A 22,700-nucleotide genomic window follows, 5' to 3' on the forward strand; every position below is an offset into this window, starting at 1 on the left:
ACGCTGTGTACTCCTGACTCTGCTTCTAGCAGGTAAGACCGATGAAAGAAGATCAGACTAAACACATATCATTTAAAATCAAAAACATATTTGAAAAACAAATCATTTATGGGTATTACCAGTGGCTAGAATGCAAAGTTGGCTAAATGTCAAATGGTATTTATTTTAAATTGTTTAAAGAGAAGAGAAAGTAAGAGAACTAAAGAGAAGAGAACGTAAAGAAGTATTAAATCCAAAAAAAAAACATTTATTGTATTGTAGCTTACTAATTTTTAAATGTGATGGCTGCTATAGTTTTATTTTTTAGGCTTTCGTTCTTTCATTTTCACCTGCTGATCCTGCTAGAAAGTCTGTTGAAGTTGTCCTGCAGAAATAGCAGTTAAGGGTGTTGAGACAAACCATTTAACTCTGACAGGGGTGCTTACATTGATCAGATTTTATTTGATTATGTAAAACATACTGTTTGTTGTAATTGCTTTAGTATTAGCTGGACTTTGGCTGCAATTTGTTAGTGTATTTAAATCTGCAAGTCCACATAACACTTCCCTCCCCCGACTGATAATGCTGCTCTCCGAAAGTGTCTCTGTTGCTCCGCCATCCAGAGTGTAGGAGCTCAAATACAGGAGGTGTGCTACTGGTCAGATAACTAGGTAAAAACAGAGGGAAGGAAGCCTAAAAAAGAAAACGAATGCAGTCACCACATATAATGATTGGCAAGCTGCCATTCTATTACAGTTTTGGTTTAGGGTTTAATACCTCTTTAATTCACAAATGTATAGAATTTTTGAATTTCAGTCATAAGGAAAAGAGAGTATTTAAAGTGGACTTTCACCCCAAAAGTGAAAGTGCCGCCATTACCCTTCCCCACTGCCCCTAACATTTGAGTTTTTTTTATAGGGGGAGCAGATACCTTTTTAGACAGGTATCTTGCCCGCTTCCTCAATTTTTTCCTAGTCATAAATTACTTCTGCTTGAGCCTGCACATGCCCCCGCCACCTGAGAGATGTCACACTTCCCAGGAGGCTGCAGAATTAGTCCAACAGTTCTGCATTATCTCGTGCATGAGCCAGCTGTGGTTCCTCAAGAAGTTACAGCTGGCTCCTGAATCCAAGACGGTGGTGCTGGAAGCCCTGCAGTGGTGAGAAGAACTGGCTGTGCGAAGACAAATCTGGACTGCAGACACTAGAGTTAAAATTGAATCTTCTTTTATTGAATATTCACATATATACACATTGTATATTCAATATATTCTATACACCACATTAAAAAAATGAAAAAATAAAACATACAAAAGAAAATCAAACAGCCCCATAAAAAGCTACCTGCAAGTGGCAGAGTTATCCCAAGCCCCCATCCACCCCCTCCACACCCCCAAGGCCTTCAAACAAGAGACATGGAACCCAACAAACTGGTCATAACAGGAAAACAGAAAAGCAATTGGTATGCTGTGAAGTACCCGATTTTTAAGTCAGCAACAGTATTTGTGGTTGTTGACTTTTGATTCCTCCTTAAAAAAGGCTGAAGTTCCTTTCTGAGCTAGTAGCAATTAGTATAAAAATCTTCTTTGTGACTAGTGTTCATCCACCACCAGAAGCAATGCCTGCTCATCAATCGCTCATCTAACACATCCGACTGATGTTACACTCTCCCAGCATGGTTCTCCTCTATCCCCAGTATCGCTCTGAGGGCCAGGTCCACCTTTTCTCCCGAAATCCACCAAGCATTTATAGGGGACAAAAAGGCAACACCATAATGCTCTCCATTTGCAATATTTATTAATCCCCCGCTTAATGAAAAACACAGGAGCAAGAAATTAAGTCTTCCCTACTATTACTATCTACCATTGGTAAACCAGATGGTCTCACCGCATCTTAATGAATCTTTGGTAAAACATATATTATTGGCGTTCTGCATGAGGTTGGACATAAATATTCAGCTTCCTTCTTATTTAAAATATTCTTTCTCACACTATTTATAAATTTTTTTAACCCACCCAAAAAACAGCATGGGAAGCTATTCCCAGAGATGATTTGGTTTTTCCCATGTGGGAATTGCTTTGCATGTAATACTCCAGGGATAGAGAGGAATACAATTAAAAAATGTACAGCTACAGGTTTAGAATATATTATTTTCTAATTTCTTGCTGCTCTTGCTCCTTGCTCCTCTAAAGGCGCAGTTTACATGCTGGAGTGTCCATGTTCCCTTCAATATATAGGAAGGACTTCTAGACCCTATTCAGTTAGAATAAGGTAACATTTTACTAATATTAAACTAGGGATTAAGGATCATAATGTGTCCAGGCATTTTAAAGAGTTACATAATAAGAATCGTAAGGGTTTACGTTTCTGGGGGGTGGAAAAAGTAAAAAGTCACTGGAGAGGGGGTAATTTTGTTAGACATCTGAGCCAAAGGGAATCATTTTGGATCCATGAGACTAAGGTCATGGTTCCCCGCGACTTAAATGTGGATTTTGATCTCAACTGTTTTGTCAGTAACAATTAAGTGAACAATTTATAAAGTGATTTCGCGCAATTGGTGATCAATAATTATAAATATGAACTTCAGGTGAGTATTAATAGTAGTCTAGTGTCCTTAAAACAGTGATAACTGCAATAAGATAAAATAAAAAATAAGTTGTAACAAATGAGTATGTACATAGTATCAATAAAGAAGTCCAGTATTTCTTGCATAGAATGGAGAATAATATAATTCAGTTGTGTGGGTGATATTTTCTTGGTTCTACTGTAGCTCCTTTATTAGTCTGGTCTCCCAGAACTCTTACCTCTAGGTGGGTTATAACACGCAGTCACCACTAGGGGGATCTCCTGACTTCCCTGGACGAAAGACGTGTCTCCTCTGGATGCTGTACCACAGCAATGTTTCCTCTCAGACCTCTATGTGGGTTATACCATGCAGTCACCACTAGGGGGATCTCCTGACTTCTCTATATGAAAGACGTGTCTTTTCTGGATGGTATATCACATCTATGTTTCCTCTCAGACTGCAGCGGCTCAGCGTCCAATCACACAGCTCAGGGCGGTACCTCAGTGCGGGGGGGGAAACAAAGGGCAGAAGGGGGAGGAAGAAGAAGGACCTCCAATAGTGTAGTATATCAGGTTAAAAGATATGTTTATTAAATATATTGGCATAAACTCTTACACAAAGTAAGTTAAAATTGCACAGGGAACAAATTAGGCGTTGTTCCTCGCCTTCTCACGTCACTTCCGGTCACGGCTCTATCCGGCCAATCCCTACGCGTTACGTTGCTTCTCACAACTTCGACTGGGTACCGGATTGTCTATTGTGTCTAGCCTTTATTACTAAATTCCGGAAGTAGTAGTGCCGCCATTTTTTAGAAGCCCGCGATGTGTAAACATCGCGGCCATTTTGTTGTGATTTACTATAGAGATGTATTGCGGTGATGGTTCTTCTCAATAGGAAGTTAAAAGTCGGCCATTTTTGGTTGGTTTAATGTCCGCAAGGTATCTATGAGACCGACAACATTTTGAGATCGCCGTATTTCATTAGTTGTTAGTAGTTCATTAGTAAAAAAGGCTAGACACAATAGACAATCCGGTTCCCCAGTCGAAGTTGTGAGAAGCAACGTAACGCGTAGGGATTGGCCGGATAGAGCCGTGACCGGAAGTGACATGAGAAGGCGAGGAACAACGCCTAATTTGTTCCCTGTGCAATTTTAACTTACTTTGTGTAAGAGTTTATGCCAATATATTTAAACATATCTTTTAACCTGATATACTACACTATTGGAGGTCCTTCTTCTTCCTCCCCCTTCTCCCCTTTGTTTCCCCCCGCACTGAGGTACCGCCCTGAGCCTAGTGATTGGACGCTGAGCCACTGCAGTCTGAGAGGAAACAAAGATGTGATATACCATCCAGAAAAGACACGTCTTTCGTATAGAGAAGTCGGGAGATCCCCCTAGTGGTTACTGCGTGGTATAACCCACATAGAGGTCTGAGAGGAAACATTGCTGTGGTACAGCAGCCAGAGGAGACACGTCCTTTGTCCAGGGAAGTCGGGAGATCCCCCTAGTGGTGACTGCGTGTTATAACCCACCTAGAGGTAAGAGTTCTGGGAGACCAGACTAATAAAGGAGCTACAATAGAACCAAGAAAATATCACCCACACAACTGAATTATATTATTCTCCATTCTATGCAAGAAATACTGGACTTCTTTATTGATACTATGTACATAATTTGAAGTGCACTAATTTGTTACAACTTTACCAGGTTTATGTACCCAAGTTCACCCATACCAGGGCATTTGTATTATATATAAAAAAAAACACCAGAAGCACTGTGAGTCAACACATGGTAAAAATATAATCTAATTTATTGTCCACATTTAGCAATTTTATTTTATCTTATTGCAGTTATCACTGTTTTAAGGACACTAGACTACTATTAATACTCACCTGAAGTTCATATTTATAATTATTGATCACCAATTGCGCGAAATCACTTTATAAATTGTTCATTTGCTGAGTGTCTTGTGTTACACTTTAGATTTTGCTGCACACATTTTCTATATTTATAATTACACTTTATACCCACGTATCCATAGTAGCGCGAAAGCACTTTTAATAGTAACAATTAAGTGTGTATGCCTTTATCATTATACTCCCAAACAAGCTGCTAGAAGAGAACCTGTCCTATGTATTGGGGACAGGATATATAGGCATAGGTATTTTATATATGGGGGTTTATTTTGGTTTATTTTAGTGTATTCCATGTCTGAATTTTAATTTAAGGTTTTATATATTATTGGTAATTAAAATTTTGAATAATAATGTACATTATTGTAAGAGACAATGCAATGTAGCAGCCTGAGGTGTAGAATAATATATTGGGCAAATGGAGGTTTGGTATTGTAATTAGATTGGGTGTCCCTAATGTGTTTTTCTAGTTCTGACTTCATTAAGGTCTGTGAGAGGAGAGGATAAATATTCAAGTGGACTTAGGCTATTTAAGGGCTATTTAAGGGCTCGGATATCTCTGCTCCCCGCCTACTGAAGAAGCCCTAAAATAGGGTGCAACGTGCCTAGGAGGGAAGAGCCGAGTCTATGGCATCACGCCACCGCCACCATCGCATAGATAGTGAGTGAGCTGGCTGATGAGCGATTTTTATATGAGCAAGTTTTATAAAGATTTCAGAAGTGATTTTAATTAATAAATATATTGCAAATGGAGAGCACTATGGTGTTGCCTTGTTGTCCCTTATAAAAACTTAGTGGATTGCGTGAGAAGAGGTGGACTTGGCCCTCAGAGCCAGGGCTTTTTTTCTCAGAAAATAGGTGCAGGAACTCTCTTCAGCTCTGACCTCTGCATGCAACCCCCCTCCACTGCCCCCATGCCCCCCCCAAAAGCTCCACCATCTTCCACATGTCTTACTTTTGTTACTGTATTAAACTGAAGCACCCAGCTGGCTCTAGTACCTGCCTGCACACGGTAGATGTCTCTGCCTCTCTCACACGTCGGGAGATCATCCAGTGGGGATTTTCAGCATTCGCACTGCACCCCAAACATCTGCATCTCCCTTGTCCCCATCCTGCACTCAGTGGGAGCCACTCAGGAGATCAGATCTGTGGGAGCCGTTGGAAGACAAGCCAGACTTCTGTGTTTACAAAAGTGATAGTGGTGAGCAGGGAACAGAGGGCCTGAGCCAGAGGTGGTGGAACTGAGTTCCACCAAGTTCCAGCTGAAAAAAAGCCCTGCTCAGAGCAATACAGGTAATAGAGGAGAACCATGCTGGGAGAGTGAAACATCAGTCGGATGTGTTAGATGAGCGATTGATGAGCAGGCATTGCTTCTGGTGGTAGATTAACACTAGTCATAAAAAAGATTTGTATACTAATTGCTACGAGGCACAGAGCACTGGGTGTTGGACTGTGTACATTTTTCTGATTTTATAGATTTTTTACAGTAATATAAGGACTTTTTATTTTGAACATGGTATTTTTGTTTGATTATGTGTTGCGCTTCACTTTATTGCAGAAGTATTCAATGTTGAGGGTGAGGTTAAACACCTGATAGTGTTAAAGCAAGCGACACAGGAGATTCTTTCGAAATAACGGTCACTTTGATTTTGTAATATTTGGTCACATTCACACAGCGATTTATTATTATCATTTTGAGTTATAGATATGGTGTAGTGCAGATTTAATTAATTTACTCCTTTTTAAGCTACGTTTAGTGTGCAAGATGCACCCAGTAGCCCCAAAGTGGTAAATGAAATGAAGCATGCGTACAGTGCATACTAATGATCTATGCAATAAATAAAATAGAAGTAAAATAGAAGTAAAATAGAAGTATGGCCAAAGCTTTTCTGGCAATACTTCTTTCTGGCAATACTTCTCTTCTGGGTTACTTTTGCTCTCCTGTGATCCAAAGTCAGCTAATAGTGGGCTAAAGCCTGCTGTCAGCTGACATCACTGAGCAGCTTCAGGCTCTGGAAGGATCCTGACCATATTGTTGGGATGCACTCAGATGCCTGATTAGCAGCTTGCTCTGGCTCTCACCACATGCCTGAGACCCAAATTCAGCTGCATCTGCCCCTTCCGCAGCCCGGCACTCCAGTGAGCGCTGGAAGAGCAGAGAGGGGTGACTGACAATCACCGCTCTTTACTTAGAGCTGAATGAGAACTGAGTGATCAGCAATCAAGAGATCACTCAGTTCCCAGGCTTAGAACCAGTGAGGGACAGCTGCAGCATCACACCGATGCTGCAGCATGGAGGTTAGTATATATGTTTTTTTTTAGATTCCCACCCTTCTCATTCAAGTATTGTATTTTTGTCAATAATGTGCATCTAACTGGTGCAAATTTATCTTTGATTTGTGAATACAAAAGTAGTTTGGCAGAATGTATTTAAGGGGTCTATTCATCAATGTTTTTACCCATGGTTCACACAACTTTTTACCCAACACTCGCAATTTAATTGAAAATTTTTGTGAAAGTTGTGTATCTTGGGTAAAAGCTTTGATAAATAGATGGTGTGCCAATGTTGGTAATAAGCTACCAAATACTATACTTAGGCAAGATATACAAGCACAATTTTTCTTGTTTAACCAGTGGGTTGAGACAAGATTGTGGTACCCAACCCGACTGCAGCTGAGGTTTTGATAATTGATTATGTATTGGTTTGTTTTCTATATGCTAAATATTGGCAGTCATTTCTTTAAGCACCGTCAAACATATAATTTAAGAAAGACTTAAAGTGATTTTAAAGTCTTGTTTTTTTTTTTAAATAACAAACATGTTATTCTTACCTCCTCTGTGCAGTGGATTTGCACAGGGAAGCCCGGATCCTCCTCTTCTTGGGTCCCTCTTCGCTGCTCCTGCCCCCTCCCTCCTGTGGAGTGCCCCCATAGCAAGCAAGCACCCGAGCTGAGCTGCAGTTCTGTGTGTCCATTCAGACACGGAGCCCTGCCCCTGTCTCTCCTGATTGGCTAATTGACTTTAATTAACAGAAGTGGGAGCCAATGGCGCCGCTGCTGTGTCTCAGCCAATCAGGAGGGAGAGTCATGGACATTGCTGGATAGAGATGGGGCACCAGTAAGTATTAGGGGGGCTGAGGGGGGCTGCTGCACACAGAAGGCTATTTATCTTAATGCATACAATGCATTAAGATAAAAAAAACCTTCTGGCTTTACAATCACTTTAAGAAAATACAAATGCACTTCTTACAAATTTACAGTACTTTGTAGCAAAACATTACAGGTCTATTCTGCTTCTGGGATAACCATTTTAAACTTTACTATTGAGTTTAAACCCACTAAGGCAATGAGGGTTTATAAACCCAACATAGAGTCGCTATAAGAAGAGGCCTACCTACTGAATACTCATTTTAAAAAAAAAATCTTGTCATACTGTATTAATGCCTCTATGGAATACATGGGATATGTGGTACATTAGAGATTGCAGTATAAGAATAGAGCAACAGCAGTGTTTTCATAACTGTTTGCAATGTCTCTAGTCAGAACTGAGCCTCATGTCCCATAATTCTGTGCGGTATAACTTCCTTGTTTTGAGAATCAGTTGACATTTGGTCTGCATTCCCACAGACTCAGATGTGAGATCATATGGCTATGGCTATGGCTATGCATCTATGGAGTACAGATGTTTCAGGCTTTTGGCCATCGTAGATGCAGTGATTGCTTCTATAGAGTATAAAAAGAAAAGTCTTCATGGCACATGCAGTGTATGGGTAACCTCCTTATAATAGAGAAAAATTACTAGGATGCATAACCACGAGTCCAGTAAAACAGGAAAGCCTTGAAATGTGTAGCCAGGCCCCCAGGACATGCAATCCCTGGACTGGATGCTTCTGCTACAGGGTTCCCTGGATGTCCTGATTTCTTATGCTCTACATTCCTATACAAACTTACTTCATGTGAGTTGCCAATTTTGAGTTGCCAATTTGTTTTTATCATACAATAACTGTTTAAGGCCTCTTGCACACAGGAGTAGAAAATGCCATTTTTTTACTGATTTGAAATGAGTTGCATTGTTGTCTTTAGAACAATGCACATAGCTGTTGTATCAGTAAAACAACAATGAGTACAGAGCCATAAATACAAAAATAGAAAATTTTGCATTTGAGTGCAGTCATTTACTTGCATACTTACTTACGGTATCTATAAACATGTTTACGTGAGTATAAATGAGTATATTATAATGCTGGCAATGAAGAAGAATTTTACACATCTATACACTTACACACCTTTATGCGCCTTTGCTCAAAACTACTCAGATCTTTACGCACAGTTGTTTTTTTTTTTTTTTATTATATTATTGTTTTTCAAGTAGCAAAAAAAGATACAACATTGTGAAATATTATGTGTTATCTTACAATACTTAAAACAATTATTACTTTACCTTCCCTCTCCCTCCCTCCCAGCCCGCACCCCCCTCCCCCACCAACACCACCTAATCATTAGTAGTGCATATGCTTCTAATTATTGCAGAGCCTTGCAGGGAGGAAGGGAAAGAGGAAGAGACACTCTAAAGGGCAAAGAACAGTACAGGAACAAAGAACATCTAGGGTCCCCCAAGGAGGAGGGGTAGGTTCGGTAGGGAGTAAAAAGAAAAAAAACTCTCATCCGCTCACCACCTTCCCTCTATAGGGGACACCCCATCTCATCCAGCCAAGGCCTCCACATTCTCTCAACCTTCCTGTAGTTACCTTGCCTAATATATGCCACTCTCTCACTCCAAACTATTGAGTTGATGGTCTCAACCCAATTCTTCAAAGTCGGGGGGGGTCTGTGCCTGTCATTTCTGTGCAATTATTTTTCTCGCCTGGAAAAAGCATCTCAGCACTACTTCGGTGTTGCCGGTCGGGCCGCTGCCTTCCTCCATGCCACCTAATAGGCATGTCTTGGCCCCCAGCTCTAATGTAGTCTTAAAGATTTTATTTATCCTATCTACTATCTCCACCCAATATCTAAATAGCTTTGGGCACTTCCATAGCATGTGGATAAAATCCCCTGTCGCCTTGCACCTGGGGCACTCATCGTTTTGTCTCCACCCGAGTTTGAACATTTTTTTAGCGGTATAGTAGACTTTGGTTTTTTAGAACAAATGAGATACTTTCTGTGAAGGGGAAATTGAGACCAGTGCTCCTCGTTTCAAAATCCTATCCCATTCTTCCGTAGTCATTGCCCCCACGTCTCTCTCCCATCCCGCTCTGCTCTTGGAAGGTCCTACTCCACTTATTGTTCTAGCCTCCAATCTAGTATATAGCTTGGAGATTAGTCCTTTGGATGTGTCTGATTTAATTATTTTTAGGAGAGTGGGATCTGGGTCCATTCAATTACCTGCGACCTGAACTGCGCTTGAATAGCGTATCTAATTTGAAGATATTTATAAAATGAATTATGTTAAATTCCCGTTTTAAACCTAGTGAATGTTTTCATAAGATGTATTAGTCTGTTAATGCCTTGTCTCTCCCATTCACTGGGCCTCTCTATACCCCTTACTTCCACCAAGTTTCTATTGTTCCATAGAGGGGCATATTCTGTTACCCCTCCATACCCCAATCGTGCCTTTGTTACCTGCCATACTTTACTGACTAATTTTATCGTCGGGCATCTGTAGATAAATCAGTCTGCCTCTAATACTTCTACTAGTATACTATGTGGGGCCCCCATTATCATCTTCCTGCCACTGGAGTTCCCACCTCCTAGGGCTCCACAGCCCGCTAGATGTTGCAGCTGAGATGCCAGGAAATATGACCTCGGGTGCGGGACCGCCATACCCCCTTCTTTAATGGGTAATTGCATAGTTTACAAGCTGATCCTAGATTGGCCCTTCTTCCAAATTAGTTCCCTAAAGAGGGATTCTATTCTTTTAAACCACTTTTGGCCTATCCATATCGGGGAGTTGTGAAACAAACATAATATCTGCGGTAGCCATATCATCTTTAATAGATTGCAATGTCCTGCTACAGATAGAGGGAGTCAGCTCCAGATATCTCCTTTTTGCTTTAGTTTAAGTAGTAATGGGGCTAAGTTATCATTAACATACTGGTTTATATCAGTCGTGATCCAAACACCCAGGTATTTCAGTTTTGCAACTACTTTTAGGTGGGGAGTTCCAGACGGTATCTGGCTACCAAGTGGGTCAACCGGTAACAAGGCCGACTTCTCCCAATTGATAACCAGACCAGAAAATCATCCAAACTCTCCAACCATTTGTATCACTGTATTTAACGAGTTTCAACATCTCCAAGGAAAACAGAACGTCGTCTGCGAACAGTGCTATCCTGTCCTCTTCTGTCCACCTCTGGAAACCCTGTATGCCCAGCATTGATTTAGTCATAATTGCTAGTGGTTCCATCGCGAGAGCAAACAATAAGGGGGACAGGGGGCAGCCCTGTCTCGTCCCTCTCTCCAACTGAAACAGTTCTGAATATTCATTATTGATTTTTATTTTTGCTCTTGGTTCTCTATAGAGTATTTTCACCCATCTGATAAAGGAGGGGCCAAACCCAAATCTCTCTAACACCCTCCATAGATAGTCCCATTCCAGGCTATCGAAGGCCTTGGCGGCATCCAAGGCCAATATGGCCCTATAGCCCACATTATCTGTTGGGATCTGCATATTTATAAAGACTCTTCTAATGTTGATGCTAGTTGACCAGTTTTTTAATCAGGAACTTTCTGTAAACAAGTTCCTGAGTAAACATCAGTAAATTATGATAGCCGTGTGCAAGGGGCCTTAAAGCTGTACTTAGATGGTGCCCCCCCCTCCCCCCCCGCTCTGTGTGTTAAATGCCTATAGATCATGGCTTGGGAACAAGAAAGTATAATCAGATCAATTAGGATGAAATGTGTCAAATAAAAAAAAATGTACTTCTTCCTCTCCTCCCCAGAATGGCAACAGTTTTAAAGCACAGCAGAGCTATGTTAATGCAGAAGGCATATTCTGTGCTGTAAATCAACAGGTGTAAATGCAAAGCTGACCCCGGGGAACTTCAGATCTGTGATGGAAGCGAGACATGTTTTATGAAGGCACAACTGTGTTTTGCAATAAATACTTAAAGCGCAACTAAACTCGTTATTTTAACTGCTTCTCAAACCAGGCATGGCAAGGCATGTGTAAATGATAACTAACAGTTGCTTGTGCTCCCAATCGAACTGTCAAGCTATCAAATGGATGGTGTCATCAGTGATCACTGATCACATGTGCAGCACCATAGCAACTGCAGATCAAAGATGGCAGCTTTCTTGGCTGTAAAGTATAGGAGGGTTTAGATCTTCTTTAAGTACTAGCAGGATACACCTGGGGTCCCCTATCTCTCTATAGAGCTATGGAGAACTGGTGCACAGAGCCTGTAGAGGGAAATCAAATATAGCGGCATAGCGGAGAGCCATGGCAGTGTAAAGTGGGCCTGCATTGCACTAGTTTTGGGGTAAAATAGATAAAGGAGGGGGCAGGAAACCCATACAGGGCTTTAATACAAAGTTGCACCTGTGCTTTGCTGAAGGCAATTTTTTACTTTCTTTTTATCTATCAAGCACTCTGGTGGCATATCTCCCCTGACATTGAATCTAGCACCTTCTGGTATATTCACCATAAAAACAGGAAAAAACATATCCACTAACAACACTGAGATCACTTAGTAAATTACCCCGACTTGTGGGAGAACTTAGCTACAGGGAACAAGGACACTGCAGACATAAGTGCATTGTGATTCTCCACGGCACACTACTTTCCACTCAAAGGCTAAAAAAAATGAGGCCACCCCAATACCATTTGTTTGGACTGACCTTCTAATATTAATTAATTTACAACCTAACTTTCCTGTAGACTGCAGGAAGTCATGTGTATCACCCATATCTCTGTTACTTCTTCACAGTGACAATCATCTCTGGTAGACCTCAGTCCAGGAATCTACTACAGTTTCGAAAAATTATCAAGTGCACAATACCAAATAGTAAGCCACTGAATGAGTACAACGGATATGGCTGCTATTGTGGGTTTGGGGGCTCCGGCACTCCTGTAGATGATCTAGATAGGTAAGTTTATTAATTGTATCTTAGCTATTTTTGCACATTTAACTTTTCTAACATGAAAATCTACCTGAAACCCTCATACTGTGCAAGTTTCATTTTTGGGACGTTAACTATTTCTGGACCAGCGACGTACCTATCTGTCACTGGTTTTTCGGTGTTTATTCTGGGATGATGCCTGCAGCTGCAGTTGCCTCTTTTGTAAAAGCAATCCTAGTGGCTAACTAACTGCTGGACTGATTTTACAAGCAGTGGGAGGGGACGTCCTCCACCTCCTTGCTTGGGCTCTCCTGTCCCACTGGGAGACCCGACCGTTCACCTGGCGGATACAAGATCGGCTTTGATCGGCTCTCCACTATAGTAATCCAGAAGCAATGACCTGACATCACTTCCAGTTTACCCAGATGTCAACAGCGACGTTTAAAAAAAATTTAAAGCATTCAAAAACACATCTCTCCATAAAGAATACCTGTTACATGCCTATTGCCATCACAAGGATGTTTACATTCCTTGAGACAAGAATAGAAGTGATCAGAAATATTTAAAAAATGAAATAAATAAATAAAATAGTGTAAAAAAAAATTCAGTCAATAATTAAAAAAAAAAATGTACGTGTCCCCGTCTCCCCGTGCGCAAACACATGTGTCGGTCCTGCACACACGCAAACAGCGATCGTCCCACACAGGTATCACTGCAAGTGTCAGATCATGGGCAGTAATTCTAGCACCAGACCTAGACAGAAACACAGGATCTCTGTCTTCCCTTGTCACAGAACCGCAATCTGCCTTGTTTTCATAGGCAGATGGGCGTTCTGCCTCTGTCAGGAACAATCGGCGGGTCCCAGCGGACATCGGGTACACCAGACCCGCTGATTGGCTCCTGCTGACAGAAGTGCAGAATGATGTAATTGTAGGTGATTCTGTGCACAGGAGCTGCCACCCCGCAGTAAATGTACATGGAGCGGTCAGCAAGCAGTTAAATTTTTTCTTACTGAGTTTTTCTGACTCCTTGTAACTTCCTTCCTGAGCTCCTGAAACTCTCTTTTGCCCACTAACTTCAGTTTGTTTGGAATGAGCAGTGCATGTTGTTTGTGGTCATGTACACTGCTCTGTGCACACTACACAGTCCATAGTACCCAGTCCAACTTGGAGAAGAAGAATAGAGGGTGGCTACAGTCCTACATACAGTAGGACCGTGGAAAACAAAACCACCCGCTAACAGGAAGGAATTTGGTAATTTGGAGGCGACTGTGAACAATAGGTCTTTTGTCTTCAATTAATGCATCCTTAACCGCTTCCAGACTGCCCCACGTACATTTACTGCGGCAGGGCGGCCCGGGTACGCAAAATCATGTACCTGTATGTGATTTTGTGCACGCAGTTTAGGGGGCGCGCGCGAGCCGCTTCCGCTGTGATTGGACACAGTGGGAGCTAATCACGACCCACCGATCGTTCACAGGAGAGACGGAGCAGCGGTGTGCCGATGTAAACAAAGCACACCGCTGATGTGTCAGGGAAGAAGAGTAAGAGATCGTGTTTCAGCTAAGCTGAATCACGATTTTTTTCTTTTCCTCCAGTGAATCCACTCCCCCCACAGTTAGAAACACCTCCCAGGAAACACATTTAATCCCTTGATCGCCCCCTAGTGTTAACCCCTTCCCTGCCAGTGTCATTTATACAGGGATCAGTGCATTTTTTATCACTGATAATTGTATTGGTGTCACTGGTCCCCAAAAAGTGTCACTTAGGGTCAGATTTGTCCACCGCAATGTTGCAATCCCGCTAAAAATTGCAGATCGCTGCCATTACCAGTAAAAAAAAAATAAAAATAAAAGTCCCTAAATCTATGTCATTGTTTGTAGATGCTATAACTTTTGCGCAAACCAATCAATATATGCTTATTGGGATTTATTTACCAAAAATATGTAGAATACTTATTGTACACTTATTGTACTTATACTTATTTCTGTATATTGTCTTTTTTTTTTTTCTTTATAGCGCAAAAACTAAAAAACGCAGAGGTGATCAAATAAAGCTCTAATTGTGGGAAAAAAAGGACATAAATTGTCAGTTAAAGCGACGCAGTGCCGTATCGCAAAAAATGGCCTGGTCAGGAAGTGTTTAAAACTTTCAGGGACTGATGTGGTTAAATAGACTTTTATAACTCTTAAACCAGACTATAGTGTCATTTTAAAATGCTTGATGTATGTTCCTATGAAAATCTGATAACCATCTCTCCTTTTGCGTGCAGGTGCTGCCAGATTCATGATAACTGCTATAGTGAGTCCAAATCAATGGCAGACTGTACCCCCATATTTGATAGCCCTTACACAGAGTTCTACTCATACAGCTGTGAAAATAACGTTGTGACCTGCAAAAGTAAGCGTTACACTTATTTTTTGCTCTTCTTCACACAATGAAAAACATACTTTAAGGAGACCCTGTCGCCAGAACTTGGGAAATGAAAAAACTAACCTTGCAGTGGGGCTCCCCCCAAACTACAAGAGTTAAATGCTCATTTATGTCTAGAAGAATAATACAGAGAAGTTTTACTTAGCTCACCCTTCACTCCCACAGGCTCCTTCTGTCTGGGTAACCTGCCCCAGAGCCGTTTTTATTCTTAGCTTCATCTGTCAGTAGAACTCTGATGTCATCAGACATGCACAATGCAGGACTAGTCCTGCATTGTAAGTGAGGACGTAGTGGGCCTGCCACTACCCAAAGCATCAGAAGAAAAGGGGAGTGAGGGATAAGGTAAGTAAAACTTTTTAATATTCCCCTAGACAAAAATGAGCTGAACTTAGGGCTCCCCTACATTGCAAGGGGAGTTTTTAAAATTCTCCAGAGTTCAGCTTTAAGCCTTGAAACAGTCCTACTATGACATCACTCATTCATTGTATTGTATCAGATCAACAGAAACAGGATAGAGCTACAAAACGCCATCTCTGTGGCGGGACATGGTTAGGTAGTGCTCAGAGATACAAGAGAGCAGGGCAATTGATAACAGTCAGAGGACATAGGACGCAGGGGCGTAACTAGAAATCACAGGGCCCCATAGCAAAATGTTGTATGGGCCCCCCCCACAAAAAAATGGCGGGGCTTAAATTAAATAGTGGGCGTGGCTCAAAGGGGGTGTGGTTCGAGTCTGATATGAATGAGGGATGGAGGAAGGAAGGAAGGAAAGAAAGAAGGAAAGAAAGAAAGGACAACAGCCCCAGATCGTACACCACAATAGCAATATATGAATTCCAGAAAGTTTAACAATCAACAGATAAAGATACTTCAAACACCTGGTGTTCGTGCTTCAATCACCCTCACCTGTGCCCAATGCAGCATGACCAGTGCCCAATGTGGCCTGTGTGCTCCCAATGCAGCGTGGTCTGCCCGTGCCCAATACAGCCTCACCTGTGTCCACTTGTGCCTAATGCAGCGTGTCCAGTGCCCAATGCAGCCTCACCTGTGCCCAATGCAGCGTGGCCAGTGCCCAATGCAGCATGTCCAGTGCCCAATGCAGCGTGACCAGTGCCCAATGTGGCCTGTGTGTTCCCAATGCAGCGTGGCCTGCCTGTGCCCAATACAGCCTCACCTGTGCCCAATGCAGCGTGTCCAGTGCCCAATGCAGCCTCACCTGTGCCCAATGCAGCATGTCCAGTGCCCAATGCAGCGTGGCCTGCCCGTGCCCAATACAGCCTCACCTGTGCCCAATACTGCCTCACCTTGCCCACCTGTGCACAATGCAGCCTCACCTGTGCCCAAAGCAGCATGACCTGTGCCCAATGCAGCATGACCTGCCTGAGCCCAATACAGCGTGACCTGCCTGTGCCCAATGCAGCGTGTCCAGTGCCCAATGCAGCCTGACCTGTGCCCAATGCAGCCTGACCTGTGCCCAATGCAGCCTCACCTGTTCCCAATGCAGCGTGGCCTGCCCGTGCCCAATTCAGCCTCACCTGTGCCCAATGCAGCTTCACCTGTGCCCAATACTGCCTCACGTGCCCAATACTGCCTCACCTGTGAACAATATTGCCTCACCTGTTCCCAATGCAGCCTCACCTGTGCCCAATGCAGCTTGACCCGTGTCCAATACAGCCTCACCTGTGCCCAATGCAGCCTCACCTGTGCCCAATACTGCCTCACCTGTGCCCAATGCAGCCTCACCTGTGCCCACCTGTGCCAAATTCAGCCTCACCTGTGCCCAATGTAGCGTGACCCTTGCACAATGCAGCCTCACCTGTGCAGAGGAAGAGGCGAGCCAGTGGCAGAACTACCGGGGAGGATGAGGAATGCATACTGCAGCCCTCAAATGGCTGTTTGTGAGCGTGGGGCTGCCTAAGAGTGGGGGGGTGAGCACCGCCTGCACGGTCCCCCAGCCAGGGGAAGTGAGGAGAGGAAGAGGTGAGCTGTCCGTACGAGCAGAGAGCTCAGCTGTAAGAGCTTTCATTTGAATTTCCTGTGTTCCCGGGGCTCACTGTCACATAGCCCCACCTCTTGGTCCGGCGCCTTTGATGACTTCACATGTCCCGCCCCCCCGCAGTATGCATTCCTCATCCTCCCTACGGGCCCCTCTTGGCTGCGAGTGGCTCGCTATGGTTGTAGTTCCGCCACTGATAGAACGTTATCAGCTCTCAAGACTTCTGTCAAGATCAACTGGTATTTTTCTAAAGCTATCAAATATGGTGCCTTGAAAAAGTATTCATACCCATTGAAATATTCCATATTTTGTCATGTTACAACCAAAAACGTAAATGTATTTTATTGGGATTTATGTGATAGACCAACACAAAGTGGCACATAATTGTGAAGTGGAAGGAAATGATGGTTTTCAACTTTTTTTACAAATAAATATGTGAAAAGTGTGGCGTGCATTTGTATTCAGCCCCCCCGTGTCAATACTTTGTAGAACCACCTTTGCTGCAATTACAGCTGCAAGTCTTTTTGGGGATGTCTCTACCAGCTTTGCACATCTAGAGAGTGACAGTTTGCTCATTCGTCTTTGCAAAATAGCTCACGCTCTGTCAGATTGGATGGAGAGCAACAGTAATTTTCAATTCTTGCCATAGATTCTCAATTGGATTTAGGTCTGAACTTTGACTGGGCCATTCTAACACATGAATATGCCTTGATCTAAACCATTCCATTGCAGCTCTGGCTGTATGTTTAGGGTCGTTGTCCTGCTGGAAGGTGAACCTTTGCCCCAATCTCAAGTCTTTTGCAGACTCTGAAAAAGAGTCTGACAAAGATTGGCCTGTATTTAGCTCCATCCATCTTCCCATCAACTCTGACCAGCTTCCCTGTCCCTGCTGAAGAAAAGCAGCCCCACAACATGATGTTGCCACCACCATGTTTCACAGTGGGGATGGTGTGTTCAGGGTGATGTGCGGTGTAATTCCGCGTACACACGATCGCACATTCTGACAACAAAATCCATGTTTTTTTTCCAACGGAGGTTGGCTCAAACTTGTCTTGCATACACACGGTCACACAAATCTTGTCAGAAATTCCAAGAACGCGGTGACGTACAACACGTACGACGAGCCAAGAAAAATGAAGTTCAATAGACAGTGCGGCTCTTCTGCTTGATTCCGAGCAATCGTGGAATTTTGTGCATCAGAATTGTGTACACATGATCGGAATTTACGACAACGGATTTTGTTGTCGGAAAATTTGAGATCCAGATCTCAAATTTTGTTTGTTGGAAATTTCGACGGAAAATGTCCGATGGAGCCTACACACGGTCGGAATTTCCGACAACCAGCTCCCATTGAACATTTCCCATCAGAAAATCTGACTGTGTGTACGCGGCATTAGTTTTCCGCCACACATAGCGTTTTGCTTTTAGGCCAAAAAGTTCAATTTTGGTCTCATCTGACCAGAGCACCTTCTTCCACAGGTTTTCTGTGTCCCCCACACGGTTTCTCGCAAACTGCATACAGGGCTTCTTATGATTTTCTTTCAACAATGGCTTTCTTCTTGCCATTCTTCCATAAAGGCCAGATTTGTGGCATGCATGACTAATAGGTGTCCTGTGGACAGATTCTCACACCTGAGTTGTGGATCTCTGCAGCTCCTCCAGAGTTACCATGGGCCTCTTGGCTGCTTCTCTGATTAATGCTCTCCTTGCCAGCCTGTCAGTTTAGGTGGATGGCCATGTCTTGGTAGGTTTGCAGTTGTGCCATACTCTTTCCATTTACAGATGATGGATTGAACAGTGTTCCATGAGATGTTCAAAGCTTGGGATATTTTTTTTTATAACCTAACCCTGCTTTAAACTTCTCCACAACTTTATTCCTGACCTGTCTGGTGTGTTCCTTGGCCTTCATGATGCTGTTTGTTCACTAAGATTCTCTAACAAACCTCTGAGGGCTTCACAGAACAGCTGTATTTATACTGAGATTAAATTACACACAGGCAATTGGTTCCACTAGATTTTAGTTAGAGGTATAAAAGTAATGCAAATCCACACTTTTCAGATATTTGTAAAAATTTTGGAAAGCCATTTATCATTTTCTTTCCACTTCACAATTATGTGCCATTTGTGTTGGTCTATCACATAAAATTCTAATAATATACATTTACCTTTTTGGTTGTAATATGACAAAATGTGGAATATTTCAAGGGGTATGAAAACTTTTTCAAGGCACTGTATATACCCCTGGACATACGTACATGTAGGCTTTCCTGGGCAGGGTACCCAAGGACAGGGTTAGTATCATATTTGGCTTCTAATTTACAAATTTTAAGCTTGCACATTGGGGCATGTCTGTACGTTGGTGCATTTATAACCGTTTCTTTAGGACTGCATACAGTGAATTACTTTTGGACTGCTAGGCATGTCTCCTGTTGTATTGGATCACTAACAGTGAGAACAGCTGAATCTGTTTACCAGTCCTGGTACACTGAGAACCTTATCCTGGACGCTTGGCAATCTGCAGTCCACAGGGTCCTGATTCCCGGTGGCTTGTCCCCAGTACTCTGATCCTCACAGACTCAGTTTCTCTAGTGTAGGCACAGACGGATTCAGGCAGCGGGTTTGCAGTCCACAGTCCGCAGCAGCAAGAGGCTCTCAGAAACTCTGTCCTCAGCCTCTGTACACATAGAACACAGCTCTGGTCCCAGTACACCAGCCCTCTGTGGTTATTTCTCTGTTGGGGCAACAGCAAGTCTGCACTGCTTCACTTCCCCTTGGCAAAGACCCTGCTTCCTCCCCAAAAGGGAAACTCCTGCTCCCCCTCATCAGTTTTCAAAACTTTGCCATCTCCTGTAGGTCACTGCCCCATTCACTTGCACTATACTGTGCTCCTTAAGGCCTACAAGTCCTAGTGTTCATTGCGGGAGACATCATCTTCAGGTGAGGTGAAGGAAGAGGAGGCAGAAAGGACAGGCGGATGATTCCTCACTTAGCCACCTGGTAACTCAGTGGCGGGGAAAGGGGCAAAAAAAAAGCTGGAACACACAGCCTGCTGTAGCAGAGTCCACAGCACAGCAGTGTGAGAGTGACCTGAGTGCTCTCCTAACCGGCGGGCACCCAGATACATAAGACATACATAAAAGCACTCATAGGAAAATGTATACTTTTTTTATTCATAAAGTAGACAAGTGCCTATGCCTGTTAGAGGTTAACAATTGTTTGCTAGTGAGGCATACTGCATAGCAGCTATTCTAAACCATGGTTCCTCTAGAGGTTGCTAGGGGTTCCGTGTGCTGTGGTTGATTGACCTCCCTTTGATGGTACCTGCATAGTTCTGGGATCAATGCCACTTGGCAGAGTAGGAGGCATGACACCAATGATCCTTTTATCTGTCTGCAAGGGTGGTATTCTGACCACCAATGTAAGGGACATTTTTTTCTGACATCTGACCCTCAATAATTTATTCCTGAAGACCTGAAATTTATTTCAAGTTCCTCTACAGTAAATTGTTGAGAAAGGCCACTGTATGGGCATTGGGCAATTGCTATAAGCCTGTTGAAAGCAACCTCAAATCTAGTGCAAGGCTACACATGGTTAGCAATCCTTCAGCTGGGAGCCACCTTACTATAATACAGATGAAGAAGTAAATCTGGATTTACTGTGTGTTTTTCCTCCCATGCAGATGAAAACAATCCATGTGAGATGCACATCTGTGAGTGTGACAGAAAAGCTGCCCTCTGTTTCTCCAAAGTAACTTATAACGAGGACTACAAAAACCTGAACAAGAAAGAACACTGCGAGCAATCGGAGCAAGGCATCGAGTAGTCAAATGTTTATTTATTGCATTCATTACACGGCATATGTTATGTTTGGAACCACATATTTCTTCAAATTACAATGTACTGCAGTGTCAGTATATCTCTTCTGCCATCAAGCAACCAACCTTACACTTATCTCTACCAATAAATAGAAAATATCAAATTCTTAAGCAGAAAGACTTATTATGTCATAATTTTATCAATTATATTAATAGTACATATTCATACCTCCCAAGTTTGTGAAATGAGAAAGAAGGACGCTATTTAGCAGTAAGCAAGGGCACTTCTCCATCACACCCCTAGTTGCACAGACCATGAAGAATAAATATGCAGAAAATGAATGGTTAAAGCAGAACTTGCAGTTCACAACAACAAAGCCCTATAGAGTAGCCTTCCACTGTAGACAGTCTAAAAAATTGTAGAAACTTTACCAAAAAAAGAAAGAAAATTAAAAAAAAATACATTTCAACCCTCAACCTCCACTTTAGATGAAGGTGATGTCACTTAGCATTCTGGATTCTGGGAAAGCTAAATATCCCCATATCTCTTGAAAATGTGCTCCTTCACTGTGTACATAATAGATAACTAATAATTTCTATAAAAGAAAAATCTCACTCAGACTTGAGTTCTAAGATTTGGTTGCGCATTGGCTGGATCAAACACGGGTGACAATTCTCAGTAATGTGGTTATGCTTCCTCTCTGGATAACAGGATAAAATAAAGTTAGTGCTATTAATATGAAGCATGTAGCCTGGTTGAGACAGCAGCAGAGTGCTCCATGAGTCTGATCTTAACCAAAAAAAAGAAATGTTAAACAGGAAAGGAGGGTTAATGTAATTGAAACCAGGTAGACTTACGATATTTAGGCTACAGACCCTGAGGGTAAGGTTGAGTTTTTTTAACCATTTGGGTATGGTCTGTATATATATATATATATATATATATATATATATATATATATATATCTTCATTACCAGGCCATTTTCCAGCACCCAAAAGTGGAACTTCCGCTTATCTGATTCCTCCCCCCCCTCCGATACCACATCTGGCACCTTTCGGGGGGGAGCAGATACCTCTCTTTGACAGGTACCCTGTCCCTACTTCCGGGAGATCGGGTCATGGCAAAGTACATCACAGCTCGATCCCCCTCCTCCTCTCTCCCCTTCTACCGGGCCCGTGAGAGAGCGCAGCGCACTTCGTGCATGCACAGTAGGAGCCCGGCCGTGAATCCCTTACTGGCAATGGTGGCGGCAGCACCCGACAGCTGATGAAAACATAAGCTGCACTGCCGACATCGCTGGACTCCAGGACTGGTAAGTGCCCTAATGTTACAAGTCAGCAGCTACAGTATGTGTAGCTGCTGACTTTTAATTTTTAAAGGGGCGGACGGACCTCTGCTTTAATAGACACTGGGTTTTTTCAATTTTATATTAAATAAAGAAAAAACTGGCAAAACATTGGGGATAATTACTGTTTTCCTTACTTTCTGTTAAAAAACATATCAAACAAAAATTCTGGGTAGACACGAGTGTTTGGAAATGAAAAAAACATGCTGGTTTTGTTGTTGATAAAACATGGAGCTTGGAAATGGTGCACTAGATACAGTGTTTCATTAATGTACAGGTCTCACACAGAGGGAGGAGCAGGTGAAGGGTTTAATGTAAATGTCACATTGTGAGAATGGAGATGGAGGGGTTAACGTGTAGGATAAAGGAGTGAAACATTAATATACTGTACAGGTCAGAGTCCAGATGGAGATAAGGTTAAGGTGTACAGCTCACACTCAGAGGAGAGGTTAAATGGTTAATAAAAAATTTAAAAAATCCCACAATCAAATAAATTAAAGGATAAGTTCACTTTAAAAAAAAAAATAAATAAATGCACATTTTTTGGCAGGTAAAAAAATTCAACCAGGGAAGCGCTGTTCCAGTACACAGATCGAGCA

At 42.5% G+C, this 22,700-nt stretch overlaps 1 protein-coding gene across 1 annotated transcript; it reads left to right on the forward strand.

The window, feature by feature from the left end:
* Window positions 1–983: 983 nt before the first annotated feature.
* On the forward strand, window positions 984–21,451 carry LOC141111737 (phospholipase A2-like). Its single transcript, XM_073603877.1, has 6 exons — window positions 984–1,138; window positions 4,926–4,945; window positions 8,082–8,224; window positions 12,331–12,539; window positions 14,784–14,911; window positions 20,620–21,451. Exons 1-6 carry the CDS (start codon window positions 984–986, stop codon window positions 20,760–20,762), a joined length of 798 nt encoding a protein of 265 aa, XP_073459978.1. The 3' UTR covers window positions 20,763–21,451.
* The last annotated feature ends 1,249 nt before the right edge of the window (window positions 21,452–22,700 follow it).

Source organism: Aquarana catesbeiana, linkage group LG11, assembly GCF_042186555.1.
Source record: "Aquarana catesbeiana isolate 2022-GZ linkage group LG11, ASM4218655v1, whole genome shotgun sequence".
NCBI lineage: Eukaryota > Metazoa > Chordata > Amphibia > Anura > Ranidae > Aquarana > Aquarana catesbeiana.

What these genes read in the sequence shown, in the direction of transcription:
- LOC141111737 (XM_073603877.1), top strand. Translation starts at nt 984, where the DNA reads ATGCCCCCGCCACCTGAGAGATGTCACACTTCCCAGGAGGCTGCAGAA. An exon ending in GTGCTGGAAGCCCTGCAGTG is followed by an intron (nt 1,139 to 4,925) that starts GTGAGAAGAACT and finishes GTGTTTTTCTAG; the next exon opens with TTCTGACTTCATTAAGGTCT. An exon ending in TAACGTTGTGACCTGCAAAA is followed by an intron (nt 14,912 to 20,619) that starts GTAAGCGTTACA and finishes CCTCCCATGCAG; the next exon opens with ATGAAAACAATCCATGTGAG.